The sequence below is a fragment of the Lonchura striata genome, chromosome 23 (genome assembly GCF_046129695.1).
Source record: "Lonchura striata isolate bLonStr1 chromosome 23, bLonStr1.mat, whole genome shotgun sequence".
NCBI lineage: Eukaryota > Metazoa > Chordata > Aves > Passeriformes > Estrildidae > Lonchura > Lonchura striata.
Genome location: NC_134625.1, coordinates 9487812 through 9508222, shown reverse-complemented (window position 1 = coordinate 9508222; position 20411 = coordinate 9487812). Strand labels below are relative to the sequence as shown.

At 48.8% G+C, this 20411-nt stretch overlaps 1 protein-coding gene across 2 annotated transcripts in view; it reads right to left on the bottom strand.

Moving 5' to 3' along the window:
• The window catches only part of DIXDC1 (DIX domain containing 1), a 34514-nt gene extending 16080 nt beyond the window's left edge, over positions 1 to 18434 (bottom strand). Inside the window, exons 1-5 of one of the 2 annotated variants that reach the window (XM_021529986.3) lie at positions 18418 to 18434; positions 17646 to 17749; positions 2330 to 2459; positions 1114 to 1239; positions 28 to 268 (exon numbers count right to left, since the gene is read on the bottom strand). In XM_021529986.3, coding sequence (XP_021385661.2) covers positions 28 to 268; positions 1114 to 1239; positions 2330 to 2459; positions 17646 to 17690 — 542 coding nt within the window. In that variant the 5' untranslated portion in view covers positions 17691 to 17749; positions 18418 to 18434. Of the gene's footprint in view, positions 1 to 27; positions 269 to 1113; positions 1240 to 2329; positions 2460 to 15178; positions 15519 to 17645; positions 17750 to 18417 lie in introns of those variants that run through there. The other variant, XM_021529985.3, reaches the window with a different exon arrangement.
• Positions 18435 to 20411: the final 1977 nt, after the last annotated feature.

Sequence of the window (20411 nt, the reverse complement as noted above, 5' to 3'; positions counted from 1 at the left end):
TGGCACAAGCAGGGAAGAGCCCCTCACCTCTGTCGGTGCCTGAGCAGGTCCCGGCCGGACTGCTGCACGTCCTGCCGGACCTCGGCCAGCGCGGCCGCTGCCCCTTGGGCCACGGCGGCGGCCGAGCGCGGCCGGAGGCTGCCCGGGGCTGCTGCCCGGCTCCTGCCCCCCGAGCCCGGCGTGCCAGCTCTGCCCGAGCCCGGCTTGAAGTGCGCAGCCAAGGCCAGGATCAGCCTCATGGTGGATTTCAGGTTGCCCTCGACGATATCTGCAAAACGCGAATGTTTGGGTGGTTAGCGGGGAGCGCCCGCAGAGCTGTGGCTGCCCAGCAAGGTGGAGATAATTAAAAGCCAGCGGGGATGTTCCAGCCCAGAAAAGTGCCTGCCACCTCACAGCACAGCCCCGAGCCTCCCTTCGTGGCCATTTCCAGCATTAATTACTGAGCACGTAATTACTGATGGCTCATTCCGAAGCAGAGCAGTTACTGAGGGCTGACACCGACTTTGTTAGCAGAGAATTCCCTTTTTTAAAACACAAAAAGCAGGACAGCAATGCATTTCTCCAGTGGTGTGCCATCAGCTGCTTGCAGCACCCTGCAAATATAAATTAATCATATGCAGTGATATCGCACTGAATTTTCCAGCACACTGATGTCATGGCAAAGATCAGCCACTCTTCCAGACCAAGATTTCCCAAAACAATTTAGTCAGAGCTGCTCAAAGCCCTGACTAAACCACGCCACAGACATCTGACTGTGCCTTGTGTCTCCTCTCTGTTTCCAGCCCATGGCTTCCAGTGAACCACAAATATTTTTTCCATGTCTCCTCTCACCCTAGCAGGTTTATGTGTCCTTTTGGTGAAAGATTCCAAGCCTGTATTTTTCATTACACCACTACTTGGGCCTCTCAGTACTCAGCAGCAGGAAAAAAAGTCACTTTTTTTCCCTCTGCATTGTCCACCTTTCAACCCAAAACCTTCTCTAAACAAGAGGGGGCAAAACTCCCAACTCCTCCAGAAAATGGCAGATTAATTTACTCATAAATTACCTGTTTGATAGAAAACAAAGGCAGAAACAGGATTTCAGCAGCTAAAATCCCCCCCAGGGCCACGCACCTTTAGCTGACGTCTGGTGCATGCGGATCTTTCTCGATGCCACGAACTGTAGGACTTTCTCCACGTTCTCCCTCATCTCCTGCTGGCTGCTGGGGTTGAGCTCGATGCCACTGAGCTTCTCACCAGCTGGAGGGAGTGAAAAAGCTTCATCAGAGGGAGCTGAACCTCTGGGCACTGCCAGGGGATCGCTGGCGCTGCTCTGATCTCGTGGCTGCGTGCTGCAGGGAGCTTCTGGTCCTGCTTAAACTGGAACCAGCACCAGGAGAAACTGGTACTGGAACCAGCACCAGCTTAACTGGAACCAGCACCAGGAGAAACTGGTCCTGCTTAAACTGGAACCAGCACCAGGAGAAACTGGAACCAGCACCAGGAGAAACTGGTCCTGCTTAAACTGGAACCAGGACCAGCTTAACTGGAACCAGCACCAGGAGAAACTGGAACCAGCACCAGGAGAAACTGGAACCAGTACCAAGAGTAACTGGTACTGGAAACAGGACCAGCTTAACTGGAACCAGCACCAGTAGAAGCTGGTCCTGCTTAAACTGGAACCAGCACCAGGAGAAACCGGTACTGGAACCAGGACCAGCTTAACTGGAACCAGCACCAGGAGAAACTGGTCCTGCTTAAACTGGAACCAGCACCAGGAGAAACTGGAACCAGCACCAGGAGAAACTGGTCCTGCTTAACAGGAACCAGCACCAGGAGTGACTGGGTTTGGGGCTGTTTTGGGATGATGGTGAGGTTTTGGGGGGCTGGAGCAGGATTCTGGCAGGAGTTGTGGCCCCCTGAGGGACCCATGCTGGAGCTGCCTCTTCCCAAAGGACTGAGCTCCATGGAAAGGGCTGAGCTGGTGAAGAAGTGGGACAGACCCACTTGGGAGGAGTTTGAGACCTGTCCCTCACTGGGGCAGGGGGTGAGTGTGAGGAGGAAGGAGCAGCGAGGACAGTGAACTCACTGCACCCCCATTCCCTGTCCCCCTGCCCCGTGACACCAGCAGACAGCTCACTCTTCCCAAAAAACACCCCCCACCTCCACGTGGGAGTTCTCAGTGCCCCTGCCAGCTTCCCCCATCTGCTCTAACTGCCTCTGCACCATAAGGGCTGTAATAGAATTGCATTTATGATCTGATTTATGATTGTTTGCCACCCCCCAGCAACATCTGCCCGACAGATGCCAGAGCTGAGGGGGATAAACAGGGCCAGATGGCAGCACTGACCTACAATCTCGATCAGCAGGGCAAGAGTGACCCCATCCCGCAGGTCCTGCCGCAGGTCCTGCACCGGCCTCACCGCCGGCTTCTTCTTCAGCTGGGCATTCACCCAGGCCACATAGGCCTGCAGCTGTTGCTGCAACAGAAAGCAAAATGTTTGCATGGCAGGGATGTCACTTTTCTCTCTGACCTTCGCAGCTCTCAGTGCTCTGCCCTGGGAAGCAAAGAGCAGAGCTCCCACCCCAGAGCCTGGCTGCCACCCCTGCCTGCCGTGGGGCAGCTCAGCCCTGCCAGGGTGGCAGGAGGGGGCAGGACGGGGCTCCTGGGCTGGCCAGAGAGGTTTTCATTCCCTCTGCACCGAGCCACACCAGCGCTGCCACCTCCTCGCTCTGGGGCCGCAGGATGCTCACTCTGTGCCCCAAAGCCAGAGTGCAGGAGCAGGGAACCCTGAGGGATTGCCTTTTGGAAATGCAGGGGAGCCCAGGGGGAGGAAATGATGTCTGACTCCAGCTCAGAAGGCTGAATGATTTCTTTATTATAACTATGCTATAACACATCAATATACTATTTAAAGGAGATACTAAAACTACAAACCTACTTTTGCTAACTCCCATATTGGTTGGATTGCCCACCAGGCTCAAACAATCCTCACCAGAATCCAACCAAGCATCACCCCAGGTAAACAATTCTCCACACACATTCCACATGGGAAAAACAAGGAGCAGAAATTGAAATTGTTTTCTCTTTTTTCTCTCTGTGCTCCTCAATGAAAAAGTCCTGAGAGAGAGAAGAATGTGCCTGCCACAATTGCCCATTTAACAATTCCAGGACAAGCAGGGGAGGTTTCCTGGAAGAGACAAGAGCCTCCCTCTGTAACACTCCCAGCGTGGCTCACTTGGAACATTTGTACAGCCCCTCCACCTCCTGGGAGCTGCCTCAGCACTTCCAGTGGCCCAGTTTCTATTCCTGCATGCAGGGAAGCTGCCTCGGGCCCTGGGAGCCAGGAGCAGGGCCTGGCCAGCAGCTCAGGAGGGATGCTGTGTGTGGGAGAGACCAGGGAAACTCAAACTCAGGTTACAGTCAGTGTGAGAGACATGGGAAACTCAAACTCAAGTTCTGGTCAGTGTAAGAGATCAGGGAAACTCAAATTCAGGTTACGGTCAGTGTGAGAGACATGGGAAACTCAAACTCAGACCAGGAAAATGCAAACTCAGGCTCCTGGTCAGTGTGAGAGACCAGAGAAACTCAAATTCAGGTTCTGGTAAGTGTGAGAGACATGGGAAACTCAAACTCAGACTGGGGAAACTCAAACTCATGTTCTGGTCAGTCAGAGATACCAGGGAAACCCAAATTCAGGTTCTGGTCAGTCTCAGAGACCAGAGAAACTCAAATTCGGGCTCCTGGGCAATTTGAGAGACCAAGGAAACTCAAATTCAGGTTCTGGTCAGTGTGAGAGACCAAGGAAATTCCAATTCAGGTTCTGGGCAGTGTGAGAGACCAGAGAAACTCAAATTCAGGTTCTGGTCAGTGTGAGAGACATGGGAAACTCAAACTCAGACTGGGGAAATTCAAACTCATGTTCTGGTCAGTCAGAGATATCAGGGAAACCCAAATTCAGGTTCTGGTCAGTCTCGGAGACCAGAGAAACTCAAATTCGGGCTCCTGGGCAATTTGAGAGACCAAGGAAACTCAAATTCAGGTTCTGGTCAGTGTGAGAGACCAAGGAAATTCAAATTCAGGTTCTGGGCAGTGTGAGAGACCAGAGAAACTCAAACTCAGAGCAGGAGAACTCAGACTAGGGAAACTCAAACTCAGACCCTGGCCACCCTGAGGACCCATCTGGCCCAAATGACCCCAAGACAAAGAGCAGATCCCAGTGACCTTTCCCTTTGCACCCCCTCCCTGTGACCCTTCCCGGGCTGCTGCAGAGGCTGCAATCCCCTGGGGCAGGGCTGCAGTGGGACACGGAGGGTAAGCAAACTGATCCATTGATGGGATTACCTCCCTTTTCACTAAGCTTCCCATTATTGTGCCCATGCAGCAGGTTTTAAGCCCCCATTCCATATGATCTCAGCAGTGCCAGGCAGAGCTGATGCTTTTACAAAGTCACAGGCTGGTCCCAGCCTGGCTCTTCATGACCCTGAGAGAGGAAATCCAGCTTGAATTGCTCATGGCTCGGTCTGCTGGCTCAGAAAGGTGCCTGGACCTGTGGGAGGCAGCTCTGCTCACTCAGCAGAGCCCAGGGAGCTCACAGGGCTCAGGGGCTGCCCCGCTGGCTCTGGGAGAAAAGGCAGCAGAAATGTCAGATCTGATCCCTCTTTGCTGCAGCAGACCTGGGGAGCTGCTTCTGCTGCAGTGGCAGCAATGCCCAGCCCCACAAGTCTTTATTTTGGACTTCTTCTTGGTCAGGGGTCTTGTGTGGTGGAAAAGTCTCTCCTCCAACCCGAGCTTCCAAAGAAAACTCAGCAGCCTCTTGTTGTTGGGTCTCAAGGCAATTTATTTCTAATTATCTAAAAGATTTTCTCCTGGGGCTGCTGTGGTTTGCTCACAGCTCAGGCAGAGGCACACACACACCCTGACACCCTCTCTGACCCCGACTGCTTCTTCTCTCCCACCAGGGCTGCTGCTGTCTTTTATATGGTACATTATGTGTTACATGTTTACAGTTTTTCCCCAATGCCTATTACCTATATTAAATGGTGATTTTCTACTCTAAACCAATCTGTGAGTGCCAACATCACCAAGAACATGGAGGTGAGGAAGAAGAAGGAGGAAGAACAGGATCAGCCACTTTCCTCCATCTTAGAACTTCTGACCCCCATGTACAAAGTGAAAACCCCCTGTACAGGTGCTAAAACCCCCCTGTACAATACTAAAAAAATTTCCCATCTGTTTTTTAACTACTTTTACTATCCTATCTAACCCTTTGTGACTGCTTGTTCCACCTCCAAAGTTGGCAACTCATTCCATGGCTCAAACTCAAAATCACAGCTGTTTGCAGCTGCCTGCCAGGGTCTCAAATGTTTCTGACCAAGGCCTGGAACCTCTAAAAATGTCTGAGAGACATTTTGAGTTCCAACATTTTCTAATCATTTTAGGGACTGGCACTGATTCCCCAAGGACACAGCCCCACCTGTGTCCTGTTTAAATCTGCAGTGTCCCCAAAAAATCCTGTGTCCCCAAAATCTGCAGTTTTTTGGGGGAGTCTCTGTGGCTGTTCCACTTTTGTCTCATTTAGAGGAAAAACCCTTTCACCAAGCAGTTTGTTTTCCATTCCTCCTCTCAGAACATTCCTTGTGCATTCACAAAAAAAGAATTTTTGGCATGACTTTAGTCTCTATCTCTTAAAAGCAGGAGGAGGTTGTCACTGTTATTATTAGTAAAAAGTAAAAAAGAAAGCCATCCCTAAATCCCAGAGCAGTTACATTTTAAACAATGAATATTAAAAGGAGGCTTCTGAGGCAATGGAATTGGGATGTCACCAGGACAAAGCCGTTTCACTCCCGTGGCTGCTGGAATTCTGCAGACTTACACTTCATTAACAGACTTGGTCGGTTGGTTTTGGGTTTTTTCCATGAAACATAAGATTTTCCTGCAGACGTTCAGACAGTTGGACTGAAGAGCATTTCCTAACTTTGTACCCAAAAAACCTGGCAGACTGAGTGACTTCAGCAAGAGCCTTGGATTGCTGCAGAACTCAAAAATCCAGGGAGGGAGCTGTCGCTGCTGGCAGCTGAGGGGAGCATGTGACTGAACTTCCCAAGGAAATTTATCCGAAATAAAAGTCAAGTGACCTAAAAATGGCAAAGTGCTGTGAAATGCATGAAGGGACAAAGCCCCCGAGCTGCTCAGCAGAAACCCCAAGGGAAGTTTTTGAAGCTGGAGAGTCCAAAATGCTTCAATTCTTCATCAGCTGGGGAATAACAAAGGACATTGTGGGCTGCACCTTCAGCCCTTCACCTTCAACACAGCCACGAGCCCTCGGTGCTCAGATTTCCACCTCTAAATCCACAGATTCGGGCCTCCAAAAAAAGTGATTTTTTTTTTTTTTTTATTTCACCTCCTCAAGATTCCGTTTGTTTCAAGCCCCAAGGCAGCTACCTCAACACAGCCCTAAATATTATCACAGCAGCGTGGTTTGCTGCTTGGGTGGACATCATTCCTGCACCTACCCTGGGAAATACTCCAGGAATCAACTTCCAGCACGGGGAGGACAAAGATTTGCTGGGATGTGTCCTGCCCTGGGAGCAGCAGCTCTTCCCAGCCCATCCCACCACACCAAAACACTCCTGAGCCCACAGAAATGCCCCAAACCCAGGGGTTCCATCCCCATTTGGGGCTGCAGGAATCACAACACCCACTCTCACACAGCTCCTTTTAGCCAAAAAAATTCAAAAAAAAAGGGTCTGGGAAGAAGCACGACACTCCTCAAGCATTCCTGCTTCCCTTGCACCTTGGTTGGAGCCCAGCCTCAGAATTTTCAGGGTTCAGGCTGCTCAGCTCCTCACCAGCACTTCTTCCAAACCCAGAATTTTTCAGAGGAAAACCAGCCTGGGGTGGGGTTTACCATACAGAACACACATTATTTCGGATTATGGTGGAGCTAAGCTTAATCCTGTTTACATTAGCACAGCTTTGTGTTCCAAAAAAAGCCCCTTTTACCTGTACCTTGCCATGGGGAAGAGCAGCAGCTGTACCTGAAGGGAGCTGGAGTCCAGGCAGAGCTCTAGGAGCTGTTTTTGTCTTACTCTGGAAGACTTTGCAAGGCAGAAGATTTTTAAAGCAAGGTGTTAGGGACTATCCCAACAGAGTTCCAGGGGCAAACTACAGGTTGGGATAGATGAGGTTCATTTTTACCTCTCTGGGATTAAAATATTGCACATTTTGGTGTTGAGCAAATGGAGAAAATGATTTTTCTAACAAGGATCCTGTGTCCCTGTTTCCTTCTAGAAACAGATCCCTTCTTTGCATGAATGTGATGAGTTTGAATCCATCCTTATCACTGGATTCAGATAATCATCCTGCCAGCGTGAGGTTTTTGAGGCTCTTTACACCCATTTTTCTTTGTTGCACACTTGTGGCCACTGCCCAGGCCCCAGGTCTGAGGAGGTCAGCAAGAAGAGCTCCCAGGATGAAAGGAATTCAGTGTTCTCCTGCAGCAGCCTAATTGCATCAGGATGTGCTGCTTGAGGCCCTGTATGATTTCTAAGCTTTCTGGCATTACCTTAATTAGATGGGGACTGTAATTTTCCACCCAGCTTTCCTCCAGTTTGCTGATTAATTTTTTGCTGTTGTTCAAGGAGGCCTTTGTAGAAGCAGAAAGCACAAACTCCCAAGCAAAGAAAATTATTCCCTCTGTTCTCAAAGCCAGCAAATATTGGGTCTTTTTCTTCTCTCAAAATTGATGCTTGAACGTGATTTGGGTTTTTCAATATATTGAGATGCATCCCAGAGTGAAAACCACCCAGTGATGGCCACAGTGAGGCCAGAATAACCAACACAGGAGTTCTCCTCCATACAACTCTTAATTTAAAGGAGGTGTTGATTTCCACAGTGCCCAGCTCTCCAGCAGGACATGGAATTTTTGACTGCAGAATTTTCCACCTTTGTTTACCCATTAACAGGAAGAGCTTAAGTGCAAGCAGCAAGGCCCAATTCCATCCCTAAATTATTTCTGCCACTTTGATTTTCACTTCTTGTAAAGCCAAAGACTGCCACGGCCCATTCCAGCCATCCAGCTTCCAGTGCAGGATGAAGTCGTTCCCACCTGTGCCTAAATAGGTTGGCATTTCATTAATTCTGTGCAGTCAAAGGGTTTAATTATGCAAATGTAAGATCCTGAAGCAGCAGCAGCGCCTCTCACACGATGCTCAGCAGGTCTCTGAGGCCCTTTTCCCACCCAGGCAGAGCTACAGGCAAAAAAATAAAGATAAAATCTGGCCAAAAGCTGAGCTTTGAGTGCAAAGGAGTCCAGAGAGGGCTTTGGAGCACCTGAGTCACCCTGAGGTGTCAGATGGTTCCACGAGACCCAAGCAAAGCCCCAGCTCTGCCCAGGCACGCGGCGCTGACACATCCCCTGGTGCTCTGGGGAGGAAAAGGAACCTGGTTCCTCCTTCAGCAGCATCCCCATCCCCAGCTCTTTCCCAGGCATCTGCCTGGCTAGAAACTCCCGTTTCTCTCTTTGACTGCAGTCAGATTTGGGTCTGTAGCCCTGATGCCCAGAGCTCTCAATAAAACACCTGCAGATAATCACATCCTGGGATTCTGTGTGCTCCTGAACGCTGCCAAGAGGGTTCCTCAGAGCCGGGTGGCTGCAGCAGGGTGGGGAAGGGGTGAGATGTGCCAGCCTCACCCAGGACCAAGCTGGGAGCTCGGCGTGGCCAGGGAGGATTCACGGGGCTGAGCAGGATGAGGGAGCCAGAAACCAAACCAGCTCTCCATGGGGAATCCTATTAACCCTATAAATAGCCCTGGCAGCAGGAGAGGCTGATGCCAGCTCCTGGTGCTGGGATCACACAGCAAAGAGCTTTTTGTCATTTTGTCACAGAGCGGGTGTAGGGACCAGGTTTGGGTGGATGGAGACGAGAGATGTCTGAAGCTCCTCTCAGAATATCAGGTTTATTAGGGATGGAGAAAGGTCTGGCTTGGAGCTGCCAGAGCAGCACGGGGCAAGGCCTGAGGGGATGGGGAGGGGAGAGACAAGAGGATGCTCCAGGAGAGGGGGGAAGTTCTAAGAGGGGGGAAGATCCAAGAGAGGAGAAGAAGAAGAAGAGGATGAAGTTCCAAGAGAGCATCTGGCCCCTCGCAGACCCCTTATCAGGGGGCTTCAAGGTGGGCTGGAACAAGACTTGGGCCAATGGGGTCACAGACACCTGATGCTTCAGGGGAGGGTTACAGGTGTGGGATGAACTTTACATTTTGGGGGTTGAGATCGAACAATCCATTTGACTTTTGGACCTATCTATAGGTAAGGGCGTTGTCCAGCCAGCAGGGAGGATTGTTTTCATCCTGGCTGTACTATTGTGAATCTTCTGCCAGGCAAAATTCTATTTATCCATCCTTCCCAACAAGCAGGACCTTGGCCTGAGGGGAGCTGAGCCAGGGCAGGGCCACACGGCCAGAAAAAAACCCAAAATAGAAAAATCAACCCAAAATCAACACCAGGGCGTTGAGGAGTCACACCACAGGCAGGGTGGCACCTCCACCCCACCCAAGGGTGAAGGAGAGGGGTTGTACATGTTGGAAATCCAGGAATTCCCCACTCGGCTGAGAACCAGGGGAATATTCCACGGTGAGGGACAGAAATTCTGCAGGACTTCTGCTGGGCAGGAGCAGCTCCCAGGCCAGAAATGTGGGGATTATAATTTAATATATTTCTCCTCGTGTGCATGCAACCCTGCATTTCACCTGGCCCTTGTGAAAAACGCATATTTTACGATTGGCGTTTTGCAAATATTAAAAGAAATATTGTATGTGTAATGTATAATACACATATATTTTAGAAATTTATTTAATTTCTAACATATAATGTTAGAAAGTGATGCTGTATTCTCTTAAGTAGTGTATTAAACATAGCGTTATGTTATAACATGATGTTAATATAGAAACTCTACAATGTAAAATATTTTTTTTTTTAGTAGTTCAAGAAAAAAGATAAGATAAACAAAAAAACTCTTTGCACAGAGATAACAGCACAGGACACCTAAAGAGTTACAGCCTCATCAGAAATCACATTCTTCCACCTCCTCTACGTCTTTATAGAACCACCAAAATTAAGAGAAAAAAGTTAACAAAACCCCAAAAAAAATCTTAATTTACAAAGAATTTATGCGTCATGTATAAAATATATAAATATACAACAAGCTATTAGTTTTAAGAGTTGTTCCTTTGTTCACAAGGCATGTTTTTGGCAGCTCAGTGCCCAAAACCATCCAGACATCTGTAATTATTTGGTTTTCATTGTCTTGTAGTGGCCTAATTCACATTGTCCAAATTTTTATTCCTTTATTTTTATTCCTATTTTTTTATAGCTATTTTATTATTAATAAACTTTTGAAATTTTAAAAATTAAGTGATTGGTGTGTTTTCCACATCCCTGCTTGCCAAACCAATCTGCTTGGGCCCTCCAAGTCTCTGGAATGGATTGTTTATTCAAGATAATTTTGGGGGGAAGAAAATAAGAAAATAAGTTATTTTAAAGGACTCATGCACACAAGCAGCCCCACAATTGAGTTTGGCACAGGAAGTGATCCTCCAGCTGGAAAAGGGAAGGTGTGTGGGTGTTGGAATGCAGCTCGGAGCTGAGGCACGTCCCTCTCTGTGCCCCAGGAGTGTCAGCACACAAATCAACTGCAGCTCCCCGAGGCCACGTGGGCAGAGCCCATAGAAAGGATAGAATATGGTATAAAATAAAGATGTCATAAAAATATAAATGAGTAAATAACTATATACATATATAAAAATTATATAAAAAATATAGAGAAATATATATTATAAAATAAATACATTAAAAATATGTTATAAAATAAAGATATCATAGAAATATAAATGAGTAAATAAATATATACATATATAAAAATTATATTAAAAATATATAGAAATATATATTATAAAATAAATACATTAAAAATATGTTATAAAATAAAGATATCATAAAAATATAAATGAGTAAATAAATACATATATAAAAATTATATTAAAAATATAGAGAAATATATATTATAAAATAAATAAATGTAAGAATATGTTATAAAATAAAGATATCATAAAAATATAAATGAATAAATAAATATAAAATTATATAAAAATTATATAGAAATATATATTATAAAATAAATAAATGTAAGAATATGTTGTAAAATAAAGATATCATAAAAATATGAATAAATAAATAGTAAAAAAATTATATAAAAATAAATATAAATAGATATATTATAAAATAAATAAATGTAAGAATATGTTATAAAATAAAGATATCATAAAAATATAAATAAATAAATATAATATTTTTAAAAATTATAAAAATGTATAACAATATATAAAAATATAAAAAATATATAAACATATCTATATTATAAAATAAATAAATATAAAATATATAAAAATAATTAATTAATTAATTAATTAATTAATATATAGAAAATATATAAAAATCTATAGATAAATATAAATATATAAAAATATATATTATAAAATAAATAAATATAAAAGTATATTATAAAATAAATATATCATAAAAAATAAATAAATAAATAAATATAATAGATATAAAAATTATATAAAAATCTATATAAATATATAAAAATACATATTATAAAATAAGGAAATATAAAAATATATTTCAAAATAAATATATAATAAAATATATTGTAAAATAAATATATAATAAAATATAAATAAATAAATAAAAATATATATTAATTATATGAAAAATCTATAAAAATATAAATATATATATAAACATATATAAATATAGATAAATATAGATATTAAAAATTAAATAAATTTAAAAATCGATTCTAAAATAAATCGATAATAAAAGAATAAACTCCTGCTTTTAGCAGCCAGCATGGCCAGGGCACCCCCCAGCTGTGGGACTGCATAGTTTCCGTGCCTGGGAGCAGGAGGGGTCCCCCAAATGCAGGGAAGCACCTCCACGCAGGACGGGCCATGCACCAGGGGCTCTCCTGCCCACGGGAGGACTCTGCTGGGCACCAACAAAACCACCCTGGCCTCAGGTGCTGCAGGTGACAGCGCCCACAGGGCTCCGCTCCCAAAGGGAGAAAAGGGAAATCGTTGATACAGAAGTGATAATTCGGCGATTTCGGGGCGCCCTGAGCAGGAGGGGATTCCTCACACGGTGCAGAGGGCAGGAGGACGGCGCTGCGGCTGGCCCAGAGTTAATTAGGGGATGATAATTGGGGTGCCCGCAGTCAGGAGGGATGGAGAGGGAGAGGGAAAAGGAGGCAAGAGGACAAAGGAACTTCCCTGGAGGCTTTGGCTGTGCAGGGTTTGCTCAGGGATGTTCCCCCATCGCACAGCCCCCTGAAAATCAGCTGGCCCAGAGATCCGGGGCTGTGAGGGGAGGAATATCAGGAGATGGCAAAGATATTTCCATGTCACAGTGAGCTCCTGGGCACTCTGTGCCCCTTCCCGGGACCCTGGGACTCTGATCTGATAACCCTGGACCCTCCTTCCTGCCCCAACGGGGCTGGCGGAGTGTGGGGCTCAGATTTAGTCAAAGGAAGAAATGGAGAGTTTCTAGCCAGGCAGAGGCCTGGGAAAGTGCTGAGAAAAAATGTAAATAATTCTTTATCTCTCTTGTTGTTCACATTGTTTATAGTTAAGTTCTATCACTGTGCGTCAAGCACTCTGCACCAATGCTGTGCGTTGTTTTCACTTCAGAACCAATGGATTTGGTCCTTGTGGAGCTCTGTATAAAAGAACAGTGTATTTTGAATAAATCAGAGTTTTTACTCTCACAACCTTTTGAGTCAGAGTCTCTTCATTCCCGTCCTGCCTCAACAGCAACAGTGGAGAACCAGGGAAGCCCACCCTGTCCAAAGTCTGTACAGACCCCTGACATTTCCTGTTCATCCTCTTCTGCCCCTCTCTCCACATGGACACCACAGAATAAAGAGCTGAACCAGCACGTATCTGGGGTAAGAGCCTCTTTTGGGAATGATGTTCCCCCCACTACACAGCCCCCTAAATATCCTAGGCTAGCTCAGAGGTAAGCAGGCTGTGAGGGGAGGAATATCAGGAGATGGCAAAGATTCCCAAAAGAGGCTCTTATCCCGAAATATGTTGGTTCAGCTCTCTTTATTCTGTGGTGTCCATGTGGAGAGTGGAGCAAAAGAGGATGAACAGGAATTGTCAGGGGTCTGTACAGACTTTGGACAGGGTGGGCTTCCCTGGCTCTCCCCTTGGGGCAGGAAGGAGGGTCCAGGGTTATCAGATCAGAGCCACAGGGTCCCGGGGAAGGGGCACAGAGTGCCCAGGAGCTCACTGTAACACCTCACCACCCTGCACTGGCATGGGGACCCAATTCCACGTGAATTTTTGGGTAAATAAACACCTAAACGGGCAAACAGAGACGGGCAGGACGCTGTGACTGCCACAGCACGAGTGGAGTGCCAGGGCTCCTCTCACTGCCAGAGCCTGGGCTGGGATGCCCGGGCAGGTCACAGATCACACGTCCTCCCCTTGCTAAATTTTAGTTTTACTTTTGTTGCAGCGTGCGAGGAGGCAGAGATGCCGAGAATCTGGGGTTCTTTTTTTTTGTGGGTTTTTTGGGTTTTTTTTGGTTTTTTTTTTTTTTTTTTTTATTTTCTGGTGGGAGAGGGAAGTTTCTCCCACAGCTGAGCTGCCCGTGAGTCCGAGTAGCCAGGGCGAGGCACCGAACGCCCCTGGGGCTTGCTCCCATCATTGATTACGGTCTTAATAAATAAGTTACTAATTGCGCCTGAGGAGGATGTGCTGCCCCTGAGCACAGGAAGTTCGAGCTCGATCTAAAGCCAGACCTTGGCTGGCTAAAAATGAGCTTGACACTGCGAGGAGGAGGAGGAGGAGGAGGAGGAGGAGGAGGAGGAGGAGGAGGAGGAGGAGGAGGGATGGAGCCAGTCCAGCTCAGCAATCCACGGAGCCCCGGGGCCGGGGCAGGCTCAGGTTTCACCCCCCATTTGTTTTCCCGGAGGGAAACGGGGCCGGGAATTCCAGCAGGGATGTGCAGTGTTCATTTTCTGTGGATAAGGGGCTCGTGGAAGAACAGCACGGCTGAGGAATCACCCGACCAAAATAGAATTAAGTTCTGCGCTCAAAGAAAGAATAAAAACCTCCAAAAAGTGAGAGATCAAATAGCAGCAGCTCCGTGCTTCCAGCAAATCCCCCACAGTTTTTCCTCCTTTGCAGCTCACAGATCGTGCTCCGGCATGGGCTGCCCGGGCATTACTGTGTGTAAATACCCAAAAAACCTCATTTTTTGTGCCCCCCCAAAGAGGGAAATCCCGCTGCACTCCTCACACAGCCGGATTGCCAGCTCTGGAGTTTCTTTGGCATAAACTTATTTTACGATTCATTACTCTCCTGGCAGAATAGGCAAATAAAGAACCCTTTGAAAATTACATTTTCCCGACCAAGTTGAATTTCAGTCCCCTGGGGATTCAACTTACAGAAAAAGATGGGGTGGGAGGGGGGAACCCCAAAACATCTCCAAAAAATGCGAATCCATAAAGCAGATTTACATCCCCCAGGCACACAGACACGAGGGGGGAACCCCAAAACAGCTCCAAGAATTGCGAGTCCATAAAGCAGATTTACATCCCCCAGGCACACAGACACGAGGGGGGAACCCCAAAACAGCTCCAAGAAGTGCGAGTCCATAAAGCAGATTTACATCCCCCAGGCACACAGACACGAGGGGGGAACCCCAAAACACCTCCAAAAAATGCGAATCCATAAAGCAGATTTACATCCCCCAGGCACACAGAAGCAGGGGGGGAACCCCAAAACAGCTCCAAGAAATGCGAGTCCATAAAGCAGATTTACATCCCCAGGCACACAGACACCGCACATCCCTCAGGAGAGGAGCCGATTTAACACAGCAAACGCTGTCCCACAGCCTCCAGCAGTTTGTATCATTTACCGGGACGGCAGCAAAGCAGCGAGAAAGGCACAAACCCCCCCCAAGAGCTGCGCAAAAATCCGGCCACAAACTCCTCACCCAACTCCTGCCCGAGCGCAGCCCCCCGGGGAGGAACCTCGCTGCTCGCCCCGCTTTTCTGCCCCACCGACGCAACAATTCGGCACGAAACCCTTCTGCCTTCCTCCCGGCCGAGCTCGGGGACGTGGCTTTACCTCGGTGAAGCCCTCCTGGAGGAAATCCAGCAGATTCCCCTTGGCCAGGCAGGCGAGCATCGTCCCGGGCGGGCGGGCGGCGGCGGCCGGGGGGCTCAGGGGATGCGCGGCCGCGCTCGGGGCGCCTCGGGGCGCCTCTCCCTCCTCTTCCTCCCGAGCACAAAGGCCGGGAGCTGCTCGGCAAGGGCGCTCATGGTCCCATCTGTGCAGCCCGGAGCACGGCTGTGGGCATGCTCGGCGGAGGAGGGAGCAGCTCGGGCGGAGATGTCACTCGGTTGTCGCGGCAACGGCCGCGGCTTTACGAGATGCAGGCGCGGGGAAAACATCTGAAACCCATTTCCAGCCAAAAGCCAAAAAAAAAAAAAAAAAAACAACAACCTCTCCCAAAAGCCGCTGTGTAAATGAGATTTTTCAAACCCGCCGTACACAGCGAGCTCTGCTTGGTGCGGGGGGAGAGAGGAGGAGGAGCAGGATGAAGGAAGGGAGGGAGGGAGGTGATGCCTTGCACGGGCAGCAAAGCACTGAGACAATTTCGTTCTGCAGCCACAGGAAGAGGCAAGCCAGGCCACGGCAGCTGGGAGGTTTGCAAGTTTAAACATCGCATTTTTCAAATAATAAAAAAAAAATAAAACACATTAAAAAAAAAAAAAAAAAAACCAAACTCGACAGAAAACGTTCAAACAATTAAACACAACCCCCAGCTCGCTCTCTACATCAAGAAGTGCACCCATCACAGCAATAAGCATCGAGTGTCTCAGGCTGCCTCTCCAAGCTGGTGTCACCTTACGGGAAGTGCCCGGGGGAAAGATAAAAAATTAAAATGAAACCGGAATGGGCGAGAGCCCCTCCAGCCAGGGGCTGTGCCCGGCAGGCACGGAGCAGCCCTGCCAGCACTGCCCCCGCTGCCCTCGGCTTCCAAAATGTCTTGCCATGCATTTCTAAGCGTGAGATGCAGTTAAAAACAATTTCCCCCCCCCCCCGTCTAAGCGTTGAAGCATCCTGAGGAAAAATTGATGGCATGATTTCACAGTTCTAGCCTGTCACAGCTAAAATACAGAGAGAGAAGCAACAGGTCGCTCCCCTCTGTAACCAACCCAAAAGGATGTGGTTCCCTGCCCTCCCCTTTGAAATCATTCCTGTTTGCTCTCCTAATTCCGTGGGAGTGGAGATTTTGATGTTTTCATCGGTTCTAATGCCACATCTGTTAAGCAAAACAACAGATTAAACAGCGAGGCTTTGCACAAAGCCTTGTAAGCTGGAGCTGCTGGGGGCTTGGAGCCTTGATCCCGTTTACTTTTGAGCTTCAAAATGCCATTAAATAAATATTTAACCCCATTTTTAAATGCAATTGAGTAGCTTATGCTGGTGCAATTCCAATAAAATTTTGTGGGAAAACAAAGTGGTTCCCCCATGAGACAAAAAGCGACCTAATTTTGAAGGGAAAACCAACAAAACACACTCCGAGCTTCCACTGTGCAGTTTAAAAAGCTGGTTTTGGCTAATAATTTACTATATATATTTATGTTTGCTGCATTATATATATGTACCACCTGGTTTTTATATTGCAAACACACATCCACAGAGGATTTGTAATATGACAAGGAAGGATGCTGAGATTTTTGGGTCGACCAAGGGCTTCCTTCCATCCCATCTCCCTCCTGCAGAGCCACCTCCTGCCCCAACACCAGCTCAGCAAAGGCAAAATGTTCCAAATGTTCTCCTTCCCCCCGCCAGGCTCAGGCACAGCCCTGCTCAGAGATTTTCTCATCAAAGATTTCCTTCTGCGGGAGGTTTCTTATCTCTGCCTGAATGCCAGGGAAGAGAAACCAGGCTGGACGTGCTGAGCCATTCTCCTGTCCATTGTGGGGACACAAATGGGTCTGGGGGCTAAAAATAACTTCTAAAAATTAAATTCCACTTCTCCCTTTGTGTTTCACTCCGACATTTCCAGCTGCTTGTGGCAGGGGTTGTGTTTTCCTGTCAGTTTTATACAATAGGTGCCTTCCAGTGCTACTTTTGCAAGCAGCCCCTCGCTGACAGGAGAGATGCTTCAGAATTTTCCCTGAATTTTCCCAAAGTGCTCCTCTGCCCGGTGACTCCAAAGCCATCGGGGCAGCGATGTCCCCAGCAGCTGCTCCTGGGTGAGTGACCTCCTGGCCTGGTGGCATTGCCATCTCCTGGCCACTTCCAGCATCACCCCAGCCCTTGTCCTTGAGCATTTTTGGTCACTAAAATCGGCGCTGGGGGGATGAAAACAAACGAGGGCAGGTCAGGAATTCACCCGTGGGGTTTGTGGGGTTTGTGACTGCAGCGAGACCCCAAAGAGCTGCCTAAAGCCACCACTGCACTGGTGTCACCGATCCCAAACTCCTCGTGAAGCACCAGAAGGGACAGAAGGGACACCAGAAGGGACAGAAGGGACACCAGAAGGACAGAAGGGACACCAAAAGTGCTGCTGGGAACTCACAGAGGGTGCAGGAGGCTGCGGGGGGTGACAGGGCCCTGTGTCCATCCGAGTCCCCACGCTGGATGTCACCTCAGTGCCAGGGGAGGGTCCCAGCACTGCTGAACCTGAGGGGAAAAGGAAATCCTGCAGGGACTGAGCCTCAGAGAGGGATGGGATCCATGGAGTGGGGTGGGATGGGATCGATGGGATGGGGTGGGATGGGATTGATGGGATGGGGTGGAATAGGACAGGATTGATGGGATGTGATCCATGGAATGGGATGGGATGGGATTGATGGGATGAGTTTGATGGGAAGGGATGTGATCCATGGAATGGGATGGGATCCATGGAATGGGGTGATAAGGGGTGGGATTGATGGGATGGGATCCATGGAGTGGGGTGATATGGGGTGGGATTGGATTGATGGTATGGGATGTGATCCATGGAATGGGGCGGGATGGGATTGATGGGATGAGATGGGATGGGAGACGTTGGGGTGGGATTGATGGGATGGGGTCTGGGGCACAGGGACACTCAGAAGCAAGGCTGGGATGGGCTGTGGGATGGGAATGTGGGGAACAGGAACAGGAACAGGAACAGGAACAGGAACAGGAACAGGGCAGTGCTGGGGGTGAGGAGATGCCGGGGATGGGGTGGCACGGGGAGAGATGGGACAGAGAGCAGGTGGGGGTGGGATGGGATGGGACTGGGGGGGTTGAGGTGAGGTGGGATGGGGAGAGGTGGAATGGGACGGGCTGGGATGCGGTGGGATGCGGTGGGTACCAGGACCTACCTGCTCCCGGCGCGCGTCTCCGGTCGCCGTGGGAACGGGGGCGGGATGGGGCGGGATGGCGCTGGCTCCTCCCCGGGATCAAGGGGCCGGGATCGGGATCGGGATCGGGATCGGAGCCAGCTCGGGGCAGCCCTTGCCCAGCCCCGCATCTCCGCCCCGGGAGCGGGACCCTGTGTGTCCCCCCAGCCCCGCAAAGCCTCGCCCAAAGTGCGGATTTCTCACTTAAAATTAAATATTGCATCTTTAATGACACATCGACACTCTTTTTGGCACACGTGGCAGCCGCGGGAAGTGCAGGTTTTAATATTCAGTGCAAAACCCAGTCCTTCGGGAAAATCTCTGTTGCAGAACACGTGGCTTCCACAATTCCCCACGGAAAAGATGGGGAAAATCACCGGAATGGGAGCGTGGAATTGGCTCTAGGATGAGCTGTACTTCCAGAAACAGCCCCGAGGGTGCTGTGGAAGCCGGAGCTCCTCGGGGAATGGGAGATGAACCATTCCAGGGGCTCAGGCACTTATTAAAACATGTAATAAAAATGGGAAGATTGGTCCTCAAACACTTCCACCTTGGCAAACACAGCCTGGAGCAGCTTTATTTTTTGCCACGAGCAGGAACTCCTCTGTGTTCTTCCCACCCAGCCGAGCTAGAAAATGCAAAGTTCTGTGTGTTTCTGAAAGGAACCACTTCTAAACACTGCCATTGACCGGGGCTGCCCCGGAATCTGCTCTGCAGGCCAAGACCGAGGAGCAGAATGTGCCAGGCCTTGCTTTAGTGCCTGGAGATGGGGTTTGGGGAGCCCTGCTGCCCTGACAGGGCTGCCCAGTTTGGACCATTGCTACACGGAATTATTGACACGATTTCAAATCCAGAAGCGGGTTCTCAGAGGTGGAGCTGCTAGCCCCACGTGGGGTGTGCTCTGTGTCACTGGGGTTTGGCAGCACAAAAGGAGGGAAAAGTGGAGGCAAATTCCAAAGTCCTCTCTGAAGCTCACCAGTATCCCAGGCAGCTGCTGGATTTGGAAAACTGCCCTAAATACAGGCAGTGATCTGCAGCTAAATTGCCAATATTCCCTTATTTCACTTCCAGTCCGAGCCAGGAGCTCACTCCTCGCTTGTTTGCACAGAGGAGTGAGATGCACCTCTGAACAGCCCATCAGCGACAGAAATTGCCCTGTACCCTCCCAGTTCTGCACTTCTGGCTGCCAGCTGCTGTGCATGGCTGTAGAACGCTGATTTTGGGGCCAGGGGATGCACCCAGGGCCGGGCTGCACCTCCTGGAGCAGCTGTTGGAAGGAGACAGAGCAGCAGATCCTGCTGAAGGTCTCCTCTCCTCACAGCACCAGCCACGAGTCACTCTGCACACGCAGAGCTTTAACACTGACACCAAAACTCCCTTTGGTCCTGAATTCCCAAATTCCCAAAGGCAGCACTCCCGAACTCCCAAAAGGCATCACTCCTGAATTCCGGAATTCCCAAAGGCATCACTCCTGAACTCCTGAATTCCCAAGGGCAGCACTCCTGATTCCTGAATCCCAAGGGCAGCACTCCTGAATTCCCAAGGCAGCACTCCTGAATTCCCAAGTTTAGCACTCCTGAATTCCCGAATTCCCAAGGGCAGCACTCCTGAATTCTGGAATTCCCAAAGGCATCACTCCTGAACTCCTGAATTCCCAAGGGCAGCACTCCCTAATTCCCAAGGGCAGCACTCCTGAATTCCCAAGGGCAGCACTCCTGAATTCCCAAATTCCCAAAGGCAGCACTCCTGAATTCCCAAAGGCATCACTCCTGAATTCCCGAATTCCCAAGGGCAGCACTCCCTAATTCCCAAGGGCAGCACTCCCGAATTCCCAAGGGCAGCACTCCTGAATTCCCGAATTCCCAAGGCAGCACTCCTGAATTCCCGAATTCCCAAGGCAGCACTCCCCAGGCCATGCCGCCTCAGGGAGTTTCTGCCCGCAGCCCTGAGCCCTGGCCAGCCCAGCAGCAGCTCTG